Genomic DNA, 18,015 nt, shown 5'->3' on the forward strand with positions numbered 1-18,015 from the left:
AAAACCCAACAGATGATTAAGAAATATATAGTAAGATCTTCTAGTTAAGGCACAGAGTAAACTATTCCTTACATCTTACATAGAATTCATAAAATGTCTTTAATTTGCATATTCATGTTGAACTGTCCATTTATAATTCATTGGATTTTTTAGGTCTTCCAGATGGAGCAACAGATGCTAACATAATGACTAAAAGCTTTGGTCAAGCATTTTAAGAAATGAAAACATGAATTCCTCTTATGCAAAAACCATATATTTTGACATGAATAAAACCAACTCTATTTCCATGAGGTTTTGTCATAGGTAGTTTTAAAAATTCTTCTAAATATGTATTACACAATGTCCACATCAATTGCAAGTTACTTTGAATAGTTACCTCTTGATTTTATCAAGAAAGAGACTTCAAAATTGCAGGAGAGGCAGGTTAAAACCCTGGAATACTGTATACCTAGTGGGCCTGTTCATAGCTGGAAGCAATAAAAGCTCTTCCAAAAAGTTAGTATCTTTTGAAAATAAACATTTATCATTTAAAATGTCATTATGTAATTATGAAATTGTCATATCAAACCCTAATATTTTGATTTTCTTAATTGCTTCCTGGTTTTTAAGCCATAAAATAACTTTGAAAAATGTGAGTGCTAAAATAATTAGCTTAATGAAAAATCACCAGTCTCCGCAACCTTCCTCCAGCTTATGTGTCTATGCCTACACATAACCCAGAGGAGAATCTATCATATTTTTCTTAAAAGTTTATTTATTTATTTTGAGAGAGACAGAGACAGTGCAAGTGTGGGAGGGGGAGAGAGAGAGAGAGAGAGAGTTGAGAGAGAATCCCAAGCAGTTTCTGTACCAACAGGACAGAGCTCCATGCGGGGCTCAAATGTACTAAGCTGTGAGATCATGATCCAAACCGAAATCAGGAGTCCAACGCTTAACCAACAGAGCCACCCATGTGGCTATTTTATTTTAAAAACTGAATCTATCTTATTTATAAACCTCCAAAGAAGATAGCACCAAGCAATCAGTCCCAGTATTGAGCAATGAGTTTTCTAGGAGTCATTGTCAAATGCTAAACTCACAGAGTTATAAACTGAATCTCCTAACTTAACCAAAAAGATAAGATGTGGAGAATGTAAACATACTGCCATATAGGCAGTAAACAGAAAAAAAAAACCAAAAACAAACAAACAAAAAAAACCTTCTAAATCATGATGAAACCTTTACCTGATGTATTGTTAGTGCAATAACTTCTAGTTGTTCTTCCATTATTCTGAATTTTCCTAAGTTTCTAACTTTATTTCTTTTAATGTTTATTTACTTTTGATAGAGAATGGTGGGGGGGGGGTGGCAGAAAGAGAGGGAGACACAGAATCTGAAGCAGGAGCTGGGCTCTGGGATGTCAACAGAGACCCGATATGGGGCTTGAACCCACAGCTATGAGATCATGACCTGAGTCAAAGTCGGTATCTTAACCAACTGAGCCACCCAGGTGCCCCTGAATTTTCCCAATTCTTAGCATCTGATTATATCATGTCATAGTTTTTTTAAAACAAAAAATATTAATATTCTCAGTCTATTGAAACTTTCCTACCATAGTTCTCCACAAATTCTTACTGTCCTTCTTCATTTGGTGTCTAGGAGAGAAAAAATATAAACTTGGGACTTCGTTAAGAATAATATAAGAAGTGAGTATGATAGGAAACTGGCCTGTGGTTTTAATTTTTCCTCAGTCCTGTACACATTAAGCTTGACAGAGTTCAGTTGATTGACAAAAACACCCATAGTGAAGTAGCAACATGATCATACTGCTTTTGCAATAATTCAATTGTAGATACTATGCATTATTGTTCATTTTGAAAAATAAGATAATAAGAATTTATTTAAACTAATATTGGAATGATATAGTATCATTAAGTCTAGTAGGAACCTACTGCTTAAATCAACTCGGGTTTTACTTATACCAATAAATTTGTCACTTCATAAGCAATAAAAAATTGGGAATATAAGAGCTGTATATAAAATAGGTTTGATAACTCTCTAAAAGAGAATTATCAAATTATCTTTTATATCTGTATATATATATATTTACATAGATACACACACATACATATAGGTATTATCACACTAAAACATCTAATTAATCTGCTGAACCACTAGAAAATTTATCTCGCCAAGTTTCACCTAAGTTCTAGTGTTGACATTATATACTAAGTTGAGTCTTCATACTTTAAAGAGTTTACAGGGACATAGATACTAATTGCAATTTAGCACTGAGGTTACAGCCATCTTTATTCATAGTGCTCAGAGACTTAACTGCCATAAAATATGGTGGAATCTGTCTTCTAGATTCTAGTTCCTATTATGTTATATTTTATCCTTAAGAGTTTTACTTTTAAATATGTAGTAATCTATCTGCATCAGGAATGCGTCATCCTAGAGTCCATTTGCAATCTGATTTAATGAGATGGGGAAGATGGAGAATGCTGGGTGTTAGGGGTGTCTTAGTTCATCTGACTACACCATCAATACCAGAGTTTCTGTACTGAAATAGGTGAAATGTTGAGCTCCCAGTCAATTTTGGTGATGTCAAAACTAAAACCAGTTAATATAAAGTGCCAAAATAATGGCTTGAGTTTCAGAAGTTTTATGCAAAATCAATGCCTGTTGAGCTAGAGAATCAACATGAAGTTGGAAAAAGATGCTCCTAAAATTTTTTTTAACATGATAAATTTTAAATGTACTCTAAACTGTTAAGAATGACCATTTGTTTTAAAATGGACATTTGTGGTAAAATATACATAAGGTTTATCATATTAACCATTTTAAGTGTACAATTTGGTGGCATTTAGTACATTCACAATGTTGTACAATCATCACCACTATCCACTTCCATAACCTCTTCATTCTCCCAAGCTGAAACTCTATACCCATTAAGAAACAACTCTCCATTTTTCCTCCCCCATCCCTTTAACTTTCTCTCTTTATGAATATGCTTATTCCCAGTACTGCATATAAGAGGAATCATATTCGAATGGGATTTTTAATGTGACCCACAAAGAAGGAACCAGATTTGTAACAATAAAAGAGATGTTAAGAAATCAGACTTATATATACATATATACAATCAGATCAAAAGCAGAAATGCAAGGCATGTGTATGTTCATTACTTACGTCCTTACAAACACTGGACTGCACTTGTTAATAGATTGCATAGAAATAAGATTTTTTTGAGATTTCTCCACACATATAAACCATTACTTAATGATCCATGAGTATTACTCAATGATTTGTATTGATGATACTGTCATTCAAAATACTGGGTTAAGATTATAAATATCAACATTCCATTAATTAAAACAAGCCAAGGTAAAGATACACAGATCAGACCAAACCATGATGGTGGACACTTCCATTAGTACATTTCTTTATAGACTGCTTTCACATGCTTTGGCTAATTTACTCCTTACAGTGGCACTGTGAGTGGGTATTCACGTTCTCAACATTACAACAACACTTAAGGAAGTAAGGTGATTTGGTCAAGGTCTCTTAGCTCATGTGTGGCACAGCCACCAATGGAACTACACCTAAGGTTCTGGATCCTGTGCCTTCCCTTTACACTTTTCACGACTATGATCACATTCACTTTCTAGAACAGTGGTGTCCAATACAAACATAAGGTGAGTCACATATAAAATTAACAATTTTGTAGTGACTACATTTTAAAAAGTAAAAAAGGTAAAAATAATTTAGTAATATTTTGTATCTGATCAAATATTATAACTTTAATATGTAATCAATAGAAAATTACAAATTAATATATTGTGCATTATTTTCTCATACCAAGTCTTTGAAATCTAGTGTATATTTTATGCTTGCAACACATTTATGTCCAGTCTAATCACATTTCAAGTGCTCAAGAGGGACATGTTGCTAATGTCTACTGTATTGGACAGCACAGTTCCAGAGGTTTGTTTCTCTAAATAACTAAACTAACCATTCAATGAAAGAATCTTTACTGGTCAGCTCTTCCAGCCTCACAAGTGAGTTTGCTGAAATAGCGTAAGAGAATCGGATACAGGAGAGTGCAAATAAACGAATGGAATTTCATTAGAAATGAAGATGTTGATCTGTATTTAAAAATATAAATTCATGTCCACGATGTAATTTGAATTGCATCCTTGGTAAAATGTAGATAATAATGCCTCTAAATCATTTTGCACAGTGACTGCCATATGGTTAGCAGTCAGAGAAAAAGTAGCTGTTTCTCTACCAGTGAGGTAGGTATGAGTTTGGTTAGTGGTCTGCAAAGCTTGAAGCTGTACAGCTCTCATAGTGGGATGAGGCCTGAGGGATGGCTGGGGACAAGAAGACTGTACCATTTCTCAGAGGCAAGCAGTCCAAAGGACTGCACTGATAAGGTCATCATAATGAAAACATTCTAGTACACTTCAAATCCAATGCCGTCAAAAGCAGCGAGAAACCAAAGGCTACCTCTTGCTGATAAACTATGTCAGGAAACAATATAACACCAATAAGTAGGCCATAATATTCAATCAAATCAAACAATATAGATCTGAGGTAGGAAGTGCTGGTGACCAAGTACTCTTCTTAATAGGGATGCTCTCACACAGAGCCAAAAATGGCATCATTCTTTTAGGTTTCTAAAATCTCACTCATCCTTTTAGGCATAGCTAATTTACAACCTGTATCTATGGATTCTAATACTTGACACTGTTAGGGGTGTCATATGACTTTGTTTTTTGGTTTTGTTTCTGTTTCTTTAAATGCTGTCTTGACCCAGGCTCAGTTGAGGCCCTGGCTGGATGCCAGTCAGTAGGCCATGAAACAAATGAATGATGTTCAAGTGTAATTTGTAAAATCTAGATAGAAAGCACCTGAAAAGTTTTAAAGGGTGAGTAAATTGAGGTCATGTGGATTCAATGAGTAATTATAAATAAGAACTTAGGGAGAACAGATCCCAGCATCTAGTAAACAACATTAACTATTGTGATTACTAATGCTTATTATTGTTTATATTGATGGAAATTTTCCAAAGGAATAATGCCTTGTTTTCCCCATGGCTAGAAACGGCACATCCCAAATTTGCTATTGATATATTCTAACATATTCCACAACATTTTCTGCTAAAGAGTAAAAAAATCATGCTTTTTATTCAAAGTTATCATGGCTTGACATTAAATATTTGCTTGATTAATACATTTTGGCAACTCATTCAATATATTGAGAGATCAAACAATAAATTAAGGTAATTAGTGTCAGCAGAGCTATCATTAGAAAATACTCAGAAGAGAGGTCTTTTGCTCTAGGGACTGAATTCTAAATCAGGATTGGACAGCCAAAATGATTAAACTCAGTTTCACTATATTGACCAGCTTTAATCTCTTTGAATTCAAAATTCTGAATTAATCTAAATGATTTTTGAGTTGTAAAATATGACAGATGTTTACTCATAAAACAGCTAAGACTACCTATAATATGATTCCTTTTATAAAAAATAATATATGTGATGGCTTCTGTGGGCATAGTTCTAGCACATTACTAAACTCACAAAGTCTGTAATTTATCAATTCGTGTGGTCAATTTCATCATTTCTTGTTAGGTTACAGTCAGTAGAGCATACCTGAGTCTATGAAATATGTCAACCAAAATAGGTTTTTAAAAGGGAAGATAAAAGGAACTATTTTTTAAGGAAAAATAAATAAATAAAAGGAATCAGTGAATGCCCCTGGGCTACACTACAAAGGTACCATTTAATTACATCAGTGGCAGAAGAATTAAAGGGCTCATAGGAAAATGTGTTTCAGTTGAACTTAAATGATAAATCTTTCATAGTGATCAGCAGAGCTAATATGAAAAATACAATGCCTTGCTATTAATTATCCAGTAGAGTAAATCAGAAACTGGAGTTCAGGAAATTAAATTTTATTCCTAAATTTGTCACCATGATGCTTTGTGATAAAGCCACTTAACCTTTCTTTGCCTCAGCTTCCTCATCCATAAAAAGAAGAGGAAGATGTACTTTTTGAGAGCATATCTTCAACCTCTGGTTGATTGGGAAGTAGTTTAAATATATTGCTACATTAACGCTGTTAAAAATGTTAAACCAAGTATAAAAATGCTACTAAAACCATCACATTCTTGTAGCTATCAGTTCATTCTTTTTTTAAAGTCAGTTTTCCTTTCTTCTCTGTTGTTGCTGAGTCCTGCATTTTGTTAGGAATATTTTTTCCTGACATAACATTTTCAAAATCCATTTTTTAAAACCATTATTTCACTCTATGGTCTAGCCCTACAAATTAAGTGGCTTTTCTACTGGTCAGACTCATTTCAAATTTTTTGATGTAAATACAGTGTTATTTTGTTCTTAATCTTTCTCCTAAAAACTCCAGAAGAACGTTTTGGCCAGAAGAAAAAATAAGTACTAACCAGATGAAAGGGAATATTGTATAATTTAATCAATACTTCTAGAAAAATAATCATAATAGTGTATAATTTTTTCCTTAGATGTAACAAATCCAAAACAATGTATCATAACAAATCTGTATTTTTTATCTAAATAGGGAATACTGTACAAAGAGCCAAGCTGTTCTAATTTAGCTTGGAATTACTAAGTTTTTTATGGACCAACTCTGGACACAATATTTCCCCTATACCCACAAATAATTAGACAGATGGTCTGTGTTAAAGTTATGATTTGAGTATGAGAGTTAGAATTTAGTGTAAGAAATCCTCAGATACGACAACTTATGTGAAAACAAACTTGAATATTTTCACATTTTTGTTTAGCAATATTGAAGTACAGAAAATTATTATAATACCCACAATAGATTTTTATGAATATCAAACCACATTTTACAATTTTCAAGAAATCATACTCTTTAAAGGTACTGGACATCTCCTGTTTATATCCCTTGAATATTTTTCACCTTCTTTGGGCACCTCAACTTTTCTTTGGAGTACTATTCCCTTCCTCCTCCCATTTCATTTAGTTGGGCTGGCGCGTTACCCAAAGCAATTCAAACATTATCTAGTACATTTAAAATATACATACTCAGAATAAGCAAATACACTCTTAGGTTTAAAATTCTACATAAATGCCTACTATTAAGCAAAATAAACAATGTGTGTGTGCGTGTGTGTGTGTTTGTGTGTGTGCACTTATGAGANNTGAGATGGTTAATGACAATATCATATTAAAAAAACTAGAAAACAACCCTGTCTATCAATAAACTGTGAGATATTCATGTAACAGAATATTATAGCATAAAAGTAATGGATCAATATCACATAAATGAAATAATATGAATTTTTTTAAATTAAAATTTTTGATTTCAGTTAGTTAACATACAGCATTATATTACTTCCAGGTGTACAATGTAGTAATTCAACAGTTCCATACAGCACCCTGTGCTCATTATGACAAGGGCCCTCCTTAATTCCCAACACTCCAGCTTTTATTTCTACATCAACTAGATGTAGGTATATGGAATCTCCCTCTATCATCTCTATAATTTTTCTGTAAATGTAAAACTGGTCTCAAATAAAGTGCTTATTACAAAGAAGACATGCCTTTGTAAGGACCTCACATTCTTGTGGAAGAAGAGGAGTGTCAACAGTTATAATGCAGTGTCTAACTGCTGAAGTGGGGATTCTAAAAGTGCTATGAAGGCATGAAGAACTACAAGCCTCCAGACAAAGGGAACATTTGGGTTGTGCCTTGAAGAAAGGGTAAGAATCAGCGCTGTGACAATGTGCAAGAAAAAGCATTCCAGAGGAAGCATACCAGGTATAGGGGCTCAGAAGGAGGATATTTGGAGAACAGTGAAAACTTCAGTGTGGCTGAGGCTTAGAGAACAGGGTGGAAGAGACAGANTGTTGAAAGTATACCAAAAGTGATGAGCAGGTTTATTATTTTATCCTTGTGATCTGTTCCCTGAACCACTACTTCACTTAAGTAGATACATACACTTTTAATAAGTGGAGGCTCTCCTATAAAAGCTCACAATACTGTCTGCACATTTAGCCACCTTATGAAACTAGAAGTTTCCTCTCCTCTTTACATGCAGGGCTCTTTCTTTTTTATTCAAAAGAAACATATTCTAAAACACTTCAAAATATTTGCTTAACATCAGCTAATGCAGATCCACTAAAAATAAATGATATCATGCTGTGCATAATATTTACATTAAGTATAATATAATCATGANTTGGGACTCAGTTTCCAGTCTCTGCGAGATTTTTTTTTAATCACCTCTTTCTACATAGTGGTTTAGTGTCCTAATGTTTCTACAAAGGGAAGAGATGTATTTACCAAGGATTAGTTCTAAAATCCAAAGAATAAAGACTAGAAGTATATTCTACATTCTTTATAGATGTTTTTTCATTATATTTTTAAATTCCTTTTCTGTATACCTACTCATGGAAAATCTACCTCATTATAGACTGAAAGCAAAAAATAAATAAAAACCTCAATATATGTTGCAAAGAAAACCCATGTACAAACAGTTATATTTTTCACTGTTCCATTACACAGAGAGGGAGATAAAGTGTCAGTTACTGAGACCAATATTTACCAAAGGCATTGCCAAAGAGTACCTTATTTATTTAAATAAAATGTTCTTTAGATAAGAATAATTAATATTCACCAAATGAATTTCATAAATTGAATTTTAGTTTTTAAATCAAAATATATCATAATCTCAAGATATGAAAGAGAAGACAATGATTATAAGATGAAGGAGACTACCACTAAACACCCTTCATATACAAGAAAAACATATTAAGTGAATTAGTGAACACATGAAAATCTCTTAAAAGTATATGATATCCTTTGTACACTTATTTCCACATGTTTCATAAATATGATTGTACGAAGAGTTACCAAGAAGAACCTTTCTCACTAAGATGAGAACAATTTCTTTAACTCCTAATACTGCTCTTGTTTCCCCTCCTGTTTTCCTCTTGGAACCACTTTCAGAGAAGTAAACTATCAGGTAAAAAGGCATGAGAACAAAATATCACATGACATAAAATGACCAAAATGCACATTTGGATATAATTCTATATTATGCAAACTGACTTCATACTCCTTACATCACTAAATCTTGCAAAAATCCTATGAAATAAACAAAGCAAGTTTTATAACTGCCATTTGGTGCATGAAGAAACTGGTATCGTGAAGACTGTGGTGATTCCAATAAGGTCATGAGATCAGTGAGCTGGAGACTCATGATTATAGACAAGAGTTCTAAATCTTGTGATCAAGCCCTTCTATCTTAGCAACCAGCTAGAGGAATGACACCAATCACCGCATCTCATATAATTATTCAGTTATTGCACCTGAAATTATGTTATTTTCAAGTTCATTAGTACACATATGTCAGATTTATAGAGCGGTAAATGAATAAAATAGTTAATTTTTCTAATCTGGAGCAAGACAGGAAGACAGAGATAGATTTCATATATTCTATTCAGTGCTTTGGAAATGTTTGCAAAAATGATACCATTACAAAATATAAGCATACTTTTCTAGAATAGTAAACTCATTATTTCAAGTACTTTCAAAAGCTAACATTTCTCTAATTCCCTAAGCTTATTTTCTTTAACCTTTCAAATGCATTTCAGCACAAGATCATTTAAAAGCAAGGAGGAATAAATTTCACCTATAGGAGTTCACTTGGCTTTTGGTTAAGTAATTCTTTCATTGCAAAGATTTGAAAAAATCAATATGTAGCATAAAAACTCAACTTCATTACTTGCAAATGAAATAGTGAAGACTATGATTACCTGTAACAGTTAATTCAGTAGTTCTTCTCACAACAAAGCCTCCATATTTTAATTCACAGGTGTAATTTCCAATGTCATCTTCTCTGACTTCTCTTATAAGCAGTATATCTCTTTTGAATACAATACTTGGCCTCCATGTTTTTGTCCTGCATTCCTGCATGGAAAACACAAAATTTCTGTGGTAAGTATAAGTGAAAAATAGAGAAAAGTATTCTTTTTTTTTTAATGTTTTATTTATTTCTGAGAGAGAGAGACAGTGTGAACAGGGGAGGGTCAGAGAGAGACGAAGACACAGAATCCAAAACACACTCCAGGCTCTGAGCTAGCTATCAGCACAGAGACCAACGCTGGGCTGGAACCCATGAACCATGAGATCATGACCTGAGCCGAAGTCAGATGCTTAACCAACTGAGCCACCCAGGGGCCCCAAGAAAAGTATTCTAAATAACTAAACCAAAAGCTTCTGATGTTATATTTTAAAGGGCTAAAAAGTTTGGAATTAATAACAAAAATTTTCATATCTTCTCCACAGCTCTGGGAAATCAGGTACCTCAATTTCAAAAGAGGCTAGTTTTTTGTTTTTGTTCTTTTTAAAAAGAGTCACTTTATTAACTTCAAAGATTAGTGTCTCTAAATCAGAAATGTATTGATTTAGAAGACATAAGAAAAGGGACACTCGTTAAGATAACTCCTAACATCATTTTTAGAAGTAAATACTCCTTATATGCTGAGTGTGAAATTAACCATCTTGATACTAGTAACATAAAATAGAAAATATAATATTTTAGTATAAAGCAGAAAAATTAATACCGTAGAGTAAAACACTTACATTTCAATATTTTAAATCTTTTAATACTACATTTAGAAATAATTCAGTCTCTTCATAACATTTATATTCTATAATTCATAAAAGAGATGGCCAACATTTCTATACAAGGTCTTTACAGTTCAACAAATATCTATTTTCATTGTTGGTGGGTCTACCAAAATATGGTCTCTAAATTAAGTTTTAGATTATAATGATGTTGGCTCATGAGCTTTCTCTTTTTGCCAGAAGTCCATTTCCACTAGCCAGATTGGAAATCAAGACGATGAGGATAAAAGCAGCTTTAAGCCCACTGACACTGTTCAAAGGTAGTATTATTTCTGAAAAAAATTTATTGCCGAATCAACATTTTGCAGACTATCATTTTGATTATGTGGATCAATGCCTCTGTATAAATGGATAGCAGATTCCAGTTATTACAGACCAAAATATACATCTTATATCCTCATATTAGTTGTACACACTGTCATAATTGCAAAAGTTATACACTAAATGCATGGAATATATATTGCCTTGAATACGGGAAAATAATCTGAATTAGTGCAAGACTTTTAAGTTCCATATATATTGCATTGCCTCTCATCACTCCACTAGTGACAGTCTTTACAGCTTAAGGTCACAGTGATTAGGGTAGTGGTAGAAACATGACTAAAAGACCAGTGTGAGGCCAGCCATGTTAAACATTGAGTGTGTGTGTGTGTCTGTGTCTGTGTACATGTGTAGAAGTGAATATACACATATGACTACTAGACAAACATTTGTTTTTAGAGACCTGAGTCAAACTCCCCTAATACCTCTCCCTTTCGAAGTCATCATTAGGGCTTGCTAAGGATCTGCTTGTGGAAAGCAGGCAAACCACCGAGAATCAGGGTGAGAAATACACAATTTAAAAAAAAAAAAGGGAAAGGGTACAAAAATATTTAAACAGTTGAAATGTTCTGANCAAATTATTAAAGATTTGTTTCTTGATAATTTCTCATAAGTTCTGAATGAATGACATAGAGATATTGGTGTGTCTACTTACTATGAGGTCATGCTTCCTAAACTCCTACTTCTAGGAAATTATACAAAGTAAAATTTATACCAGTACTCTTTAAGTCATAGATATAATATCCCAGACAAATGGTCATAGCACCTATACTGTATTTTCTTGAGTAGACTCAATAACAAACATTTCTTGTATGGTAGAAATAAGTTGAGGAGTACATTCAAATCTTAAAACTGAAAGAAAGTCAATTATGTGATAGGAAGGACAGGGGTTGGGTTATTCTCTTTAAGTCTAAAGTTTCTTTTGGTTTCTGAAGTTTATGTAGTACTATTTTTATAATGTTTTGAATTTTCATCAGATTTTAGAAAATATATTTTTTATATGAAAAGGAACTGAATATGCACAAAGATACTTCCATTAAACAGAACAATTCAATAAAGCTAGTGCATGATTTTCTCATAGAAGTAAAATCAATCCTTTCCTTCTTTGGGGACATTAGGACTGTTTCTGTGAAGAGCTCTGAAATGAATGCTTAATATATTTTAGTTCCTGAAATTATAAACACAGATTATAATCGATTTGAAAGAATTGCATAAGCTAGATGTGAACATTAACACAACAGCTTATTGCCATGGATTATCAATATAAATACTGGCAAGCATTTATCAAAGCTACTGGTTTGAAAACTTATAATGACCAACACAACTTGCTGTACTATTTTAGGAGGGCAGAGCTGAACTTCATCATATCCATTTATTTTTTTTATCCAACTTGTCCAAGAATAAAATACACATCAATCTATTTGTAAGTAACAAAATCATTCACAGCACATACCTTATACCATAGGATTTCAGGTTCTCTGGTTGGTAGTAAAAAATCTTCTATGTCACGGCATGAAATTTCTTTGCTTTTGCTAAGTTCAGCTTTATCAAAGTATTTCATCTTGGAATTGTAGCAGAGTCCAGTGTCATTTTCACCCACTGTCAGCGAGATGGATACTTTCATACAGTAAGTGGAGTTTCTGGAATGAAGCAGAGTAAATAAGACGGTTTGGTGTGAACAAAAAGTGCTGCCAGGCCATGTATTTACTTCACTAAAAGAGAAAGAAACAGAGAAAGAGAGAGAGGAGGAGAGGGAGAGGAAGAGAGATAAGCATAAATTCCCTTGATTAATTAAGGTGATGGTATTATGGCTTATTCTACAGAGCTCTCTCTTATCATGCAGCTAAACAAAGCTTGGTTCTGTGAAATCATTTATTTCATTTGCCTGAAATTCATTTGTATTATATATAACAAGTGTGGTTTGAAAACTGTTCACTAGGGATATTTGTATCTAAAATAATAAAATAAAGATTTAGGTCACAAAGTAAGTGAACCTTGGGTTTAGGCTAAACTTGGCAATCTCAACAGAGAAGTCGAAAAATGTAACTGGTCTATTGGGCATAAAGGAAGGAGAAGAAAAAGGTTGCTCAATTCTTGTAGCACTGGTTGTCTTGATAAATGGAGAGGTTATCAGTGATTCTGGGAAGAAAAGCCTTGGATAAAAACACTGCAAGTTCACTCTTTACAGACATTTGGGTTGGGACCTGGAGTCCAGATTATCAGACAAGAGAAACATGTAAGGACAACCCCAACCTGACAGGCTCTACAGAATCAGCTCATTAAATTAGTGCCTCATTTTACAACTTGTTGGTTCCTAAATCAAGTTTATAACTTGAAATACATGAGAATAGAAATCATGTTCAGAGATCTCTTTGGAAGAGTTGGGCCAAAGGAAGTTTTCCTGCAAATTGCACTATTTGGGTTTGCCATTCAAGTCTCTGGACATTCAATGAACACTGCTATGGGTCAGCCATGGTGATGCAGGCAGTGAGAAAAAAGAGAAGCATAAAACATCAAAGTCAAAGTTTCATAGAGAATTTCTTACATGGTAAGTGCCCAGTGGCTTATTTGTATACTTGGTTATCAAAGTTCTGGATTTGAGTTTTACTGCTTACTATTTCTGCAATGTTGGGCAACTCATTTACCCCTCAGAACCTTAGGTGTCTGAGTATGGCCTGTCACAGGTGCTCAGTAACATTGGCTCTTCTCACTCTGCATTGGTGCACAGAGACCACAGCCCCCAAGTCCTCCTTCTTATTCAGCCAAGATATTTGACATTTAAGCAGCAACTTGATTCAAATTTTTGCTTTTTTTAAAAAAATGCCAATATGACAACATGAGAATAGCCAGAAAATAGGTAGGTTGGTTGTGGTGTAATAATAAATAAATATTTGGTCTTAGTTCCTGGCACAGATTTACTGAAACTCTAAGAAACGCCAGAGTGAGAGGAGTGGAGTGTCTTTGACTGTTCAAAGGGAGACTCTTTTAATCACTTTTGAGTTTATATTAATGAGATGTTTGAGGATGAAGCCCCCAGAAAGCCTCAGAATGGGGCTGGTAACCAGAAAGACCAAGTGTTTAGAGGGCTGGAATTTTTAACCACACCATGGACCTCTTGGAAGGGGAAAGGGGCAGGGTATTAAGCTCTATAAAAACTCGTGAACAAGAGTAGATGGGCTTCCAGGTTAGTGAGTGCATCCAAGTGCCAGGGGTGTGATGTACCCCAGTTCCGCTGGGACAGAAGCTCTGGCGCTTGGGACGTTTGCAGACTTTGCCTTATGTTACTCTGCCTCTAGCCGTCCATCTGAATCCTCTAAAATACCCTTTTTAATANGCAAGTGGGCACGAGCTTTATATTAAGCTCTATAAAAACTCTAGAACAACAGAGACTGGATGAGTTTGGGCTGATGAACACATGGAAGTGCTAGGAGGGGGCAGGTCATACTGTGCCCTGCACATCTCTTCCATCTGACGGTTCATTTCTATCCTTTGAGATATCTTTTGTCATACATTGACAATAGTAAGTCAACTGCTTCCTGAGTTTTGTGAGCCATTCTAGCAAATGATTGAATCCAAGGAGGGGGTTGTGAGAATCTATGATTTGTAGTCAGTCTATCAGAAGCACAGGTGACAACCTGGACTTGCAACTGGGGTCTGACTTGTGAATCAGGAGGCAGTCTTGTGGGATTGAGTCCTTAACCTGTGGGGTGTGATGTTATCTCCAAGTACATAGTGTCGGAACAGATTTGAACTGTAGCATATCCAGCTGGTGTTGCAAAATTGCTTGGTGTGGAAAAGTCCCCACATACCTAGTGTGAGAAGTACTGGGAGTAGAGGAGAAAAATAGAGTTTTCCTTTAAGGTTATTTATTCAGTTTTATATTGAGTAACAAAGGAAAGTGCCACAAAATTATTATGTAGACTGATTAAGTATGGATGTCTCTACCTTCATATAATAGCCTACAAGTACACCTAAAATACTACATAGGTAAAACCATTAATCTTTAAACAAAGTCAGTCAGTAAAATGGTCCCAAAAGAATGTGTTCAGAGATTTTGTGAGAATGATAAAACATATTCCCTGCTCTCAGCCTCTCACAGTCCAGAGGTGATACACAAGTAAACAGCTAAAATTCAATGTGATAAGCACTCCAAAAAGCTACTGGGCACTACCACAGCAGTGTCAAAGAAAGAATCAAGACTTCTTAAGTTGTGATAACTGGTTGTCTTATTTTTCTTTTAAGTTTACTCATTTTTGAGAGAAAGAGAGACAGATCATGAGTGGGGGAGGAGCAGAGAGAGAGGGAGACAGAGAATCTGAATCATGCTCCAGGCTCGATACAGGGTTCGAACCCATGAACCACAAGATCATGACCTGAGCCAAAGTCAGACGCTTAACTGACTGAGCCACCCAGGCGCTGTGATACCTGGCTGTCTTAAAGAATGAATAAGAATCCAGCAACTTTAACAAAGGCTAATGCAGGTAACAGTGTGCACAAAGGCTTCTGAAGACATGCAACAACTTGGCATGTTGGAGGAAATGCAAATAATTTGGTGTGGCTGGATTACAAAGTAGTTATAAAGGAACAGTAGGCACTGAGACCGGAGAGGTGTATAGAAGCCAGAAGGAGAGTCATGTAAGCCACAGCAGAATGTGGACTTTGTGCTGGGAAATGAAGACATTGCGATGGTGGAGAGATTTTTCTGACGACAGTGAGAAAAATGGATTGGAGAGAACAGAGGACTAAGTGCAGTGAAAAAATCAGAAAGTAACATCATTCATTCAGGAAAAAAATGGCAGCTCCAAAGGCAATGACCAACTGAGACAGAAAGGAGGAATCTTGCTCAAATTGTATTAAAGATACAGAATTGATATGACAGAGAAGGAGCAAAGGAAAAAGAGAAGTATCCAAGATGATGAAGAACTTTTCTCAGATGAGTATATGAAAAGTAGAGTCAATCTTTCAGCATGGAAAATACTAAAAAAGAAACAGCTTTGAGAGAAAAGAAAGTGTGCTAAATTTTAGCTTGAGCTTCACACCCAAGTGGAAAAAATAACCTCTTTGGGTTTGCTAAAAATATTGCTCATGCATTATTTATTAATTTTACTCCAGCATAGACTAGAACATGCTCTTTATAGGCTCATTTTAAGGTAATATTTTCAGAAAAAAACGATTATCTAAGTTAAGCAATTAACTATCCTAGGATACATCCCAATGTATAATAAGAAAATGCCCATGTTTTAGAATAATACTGATATTTGTACACATTAGAATTCTTTTTTTTATTTTTATTTTTTACAAATAGTTTATTGTCAAATTAGTTTCCACATAACACCCAGTGCTCATCCACACGAGTGCCCTCCTCCATGCCCCTCCCCCCTACATCCNCTTTTAAATTCATGAATGTTAGGTTTTCTTTCTCCTCAAACTATTGATTACTGTTGTTTCTTTGTTTTTCCACACCTTTTTTTTATCAAACCCCAGATATTTTTTATACAGACAGGGCTGAGTCAAGCACAAGATCTCCAAAGCCCAGCTGTGAGAGGTTCAGATTCCAGCTCCATCACTCACTACTTTTGGCAATTAGGCAAAGTTACTTGACTCCTGAGGCTGCCATTTCCTCATGTGTATAAGGAGAAAATAATACTAACAACTCGAAGGTTGTTTTGGGAATCAAACATGTTAAAACACAGAAAGAGTTTAGGGCAGTGCCAGTCTTCCAGAGAGCAATGAGTAAGTGTTAGATATTATCAGTACTACATCCCCTTTCTCTATTTCCTTTAGATTTCCATTTTCCAGTACAGCCACCCAGTGTTTTAAGAAGGCAGGTTAGACAGATGACATGATCATGATGATGCCTTCAGTTCTTCGGTGATTAATTAGTGTTACGCATAAGAATCCAGAAAAGTCCTATTTTTCATCTGGGATATCTACATGGGCTGGAGAAGAATGAGTAAACCCAATGAAAAATGCAGACTCCCCACCCCAGCTGTCCCTTTCTCCTCTTCTATAGGTGCAAATGACCACTAATTTTCAGAAAGCAGCTCCGGATAAGCACACTTAGGTATTCTTATTTTCCTGACTTCGATTCCCCAGCTCTGTGAGGTGACTGCTGATTTACAACTGTCTGGTAATGTCTGGAATTCCAGACTCCCCAGGATAGCACTATTTTCAAATTCCTTTCAATGTTTTAATACTTGTTTACTGTTTCCATTCATCAGGAGGTGATTTAAAAAGCTAAAAATAAAGCAGCATCCAATGAACACTATAGTCCTATTTACTGAAAAGAGCTAACAGGAAGCAAGTAACTTGTGACACATTAATAAACAAATGATCCCTATGAGAGGAATTACACACTCTCAAAGTAAAGAGTACCATCCGCCATCATCATATTTGCAGCATGACTACGATGGCACCATGGCTCTGTGCCATCAAGGAAATACCATGCCAAGGGGTAAATGGGGTAAGGTGAAGGCTCCTACAGGACTTTTGGTGAAAATCAGCAGCAGCACGTATTTATTGGGATTCTATTGTTTAGAACAGATGGGCTGCAATCTAGGTAAAAAGCTAAATCATGACTACTAGTTTTCATGTTTATAAAATGGCTAGAGGGGTGGCTGGGTGGCTCAGTCGGTCGCGATCTCATGGTTCATGGGTTTGAGCCCCGCATCGGGCTCTGTGCTGACAGGTAGCTCAGAGCCTGGAGGCTGTCTTTGGATTCTGTGTCTCTCCCTCTCTCTGACCCTCCCCTGCTCATGTTATCTCTATCTCTCTCTCAAGAATAAATAAAACTTTAAGAAAAAAAAATAAAATGGCTAGAGAAACAGGATATACATGTATATGGAGAAAACACTTGCTCCTGACAGTCATTACTTAGTTGTCCTTTCCAGTGAAGAAAAAATATTATTGTGGATTTTTAAAAAAAGAACTAGTTCAACTCTACTTCAATAATAAAAAGTACAATATTGATTTCAAAAAAGACCTAGTTTTCTCTGGCAAAGGTGACCTGAAGT

The 18,015-nt window shown here is 34.9% G+C and overlaps 1 protein-coding gene across 1 annotated transcript in view; it reads right to left on the minus strand.

Annotated features, from left to right (window-relative positions):
• IL1RAPL1 (interleukin 1 receptor accessory protein like 1) overlaps positions 1 to 18,015 on the minus strand; it is a 639,823-nt gene that overhangs the window by 525,961 nt on the left and 95,847 nt on the right. The window contains exons 3-4 of the mRNA XM_077763082.1: positions 12,456 to 12,642; positions 9,808 to 9,961 (exon numbers count right to left, since the gene is read on the minus strand). Coding sequence (XP_077619208.1) covers positions 9,808 to 9,961; positions 12,456 to 12,642 — 341 coding nt within the window. The remainder of the gene's footprint in view (positions 1 to 9,807; positions 9,962 to 12,455; positions 12,643 to 18,015) is intronic.

Source organism: Crocuta crocuta, unplaced genomic scaffold (genome assembly GCF_008692635.1).
Source record: "Crocuta crocuta isolate KB4526 unplaced genomic scaffold, BGI_CrCroc_1.0 scaffold486, whole genome shotgun sequence".
In the NCBI taxonomy this organism is placed as follows: Eukaryota; Metazoa; Chordata; class Mammalia; order Carnivora; family Hyaenidae; genus Crocuta; species Crocuta crocuta.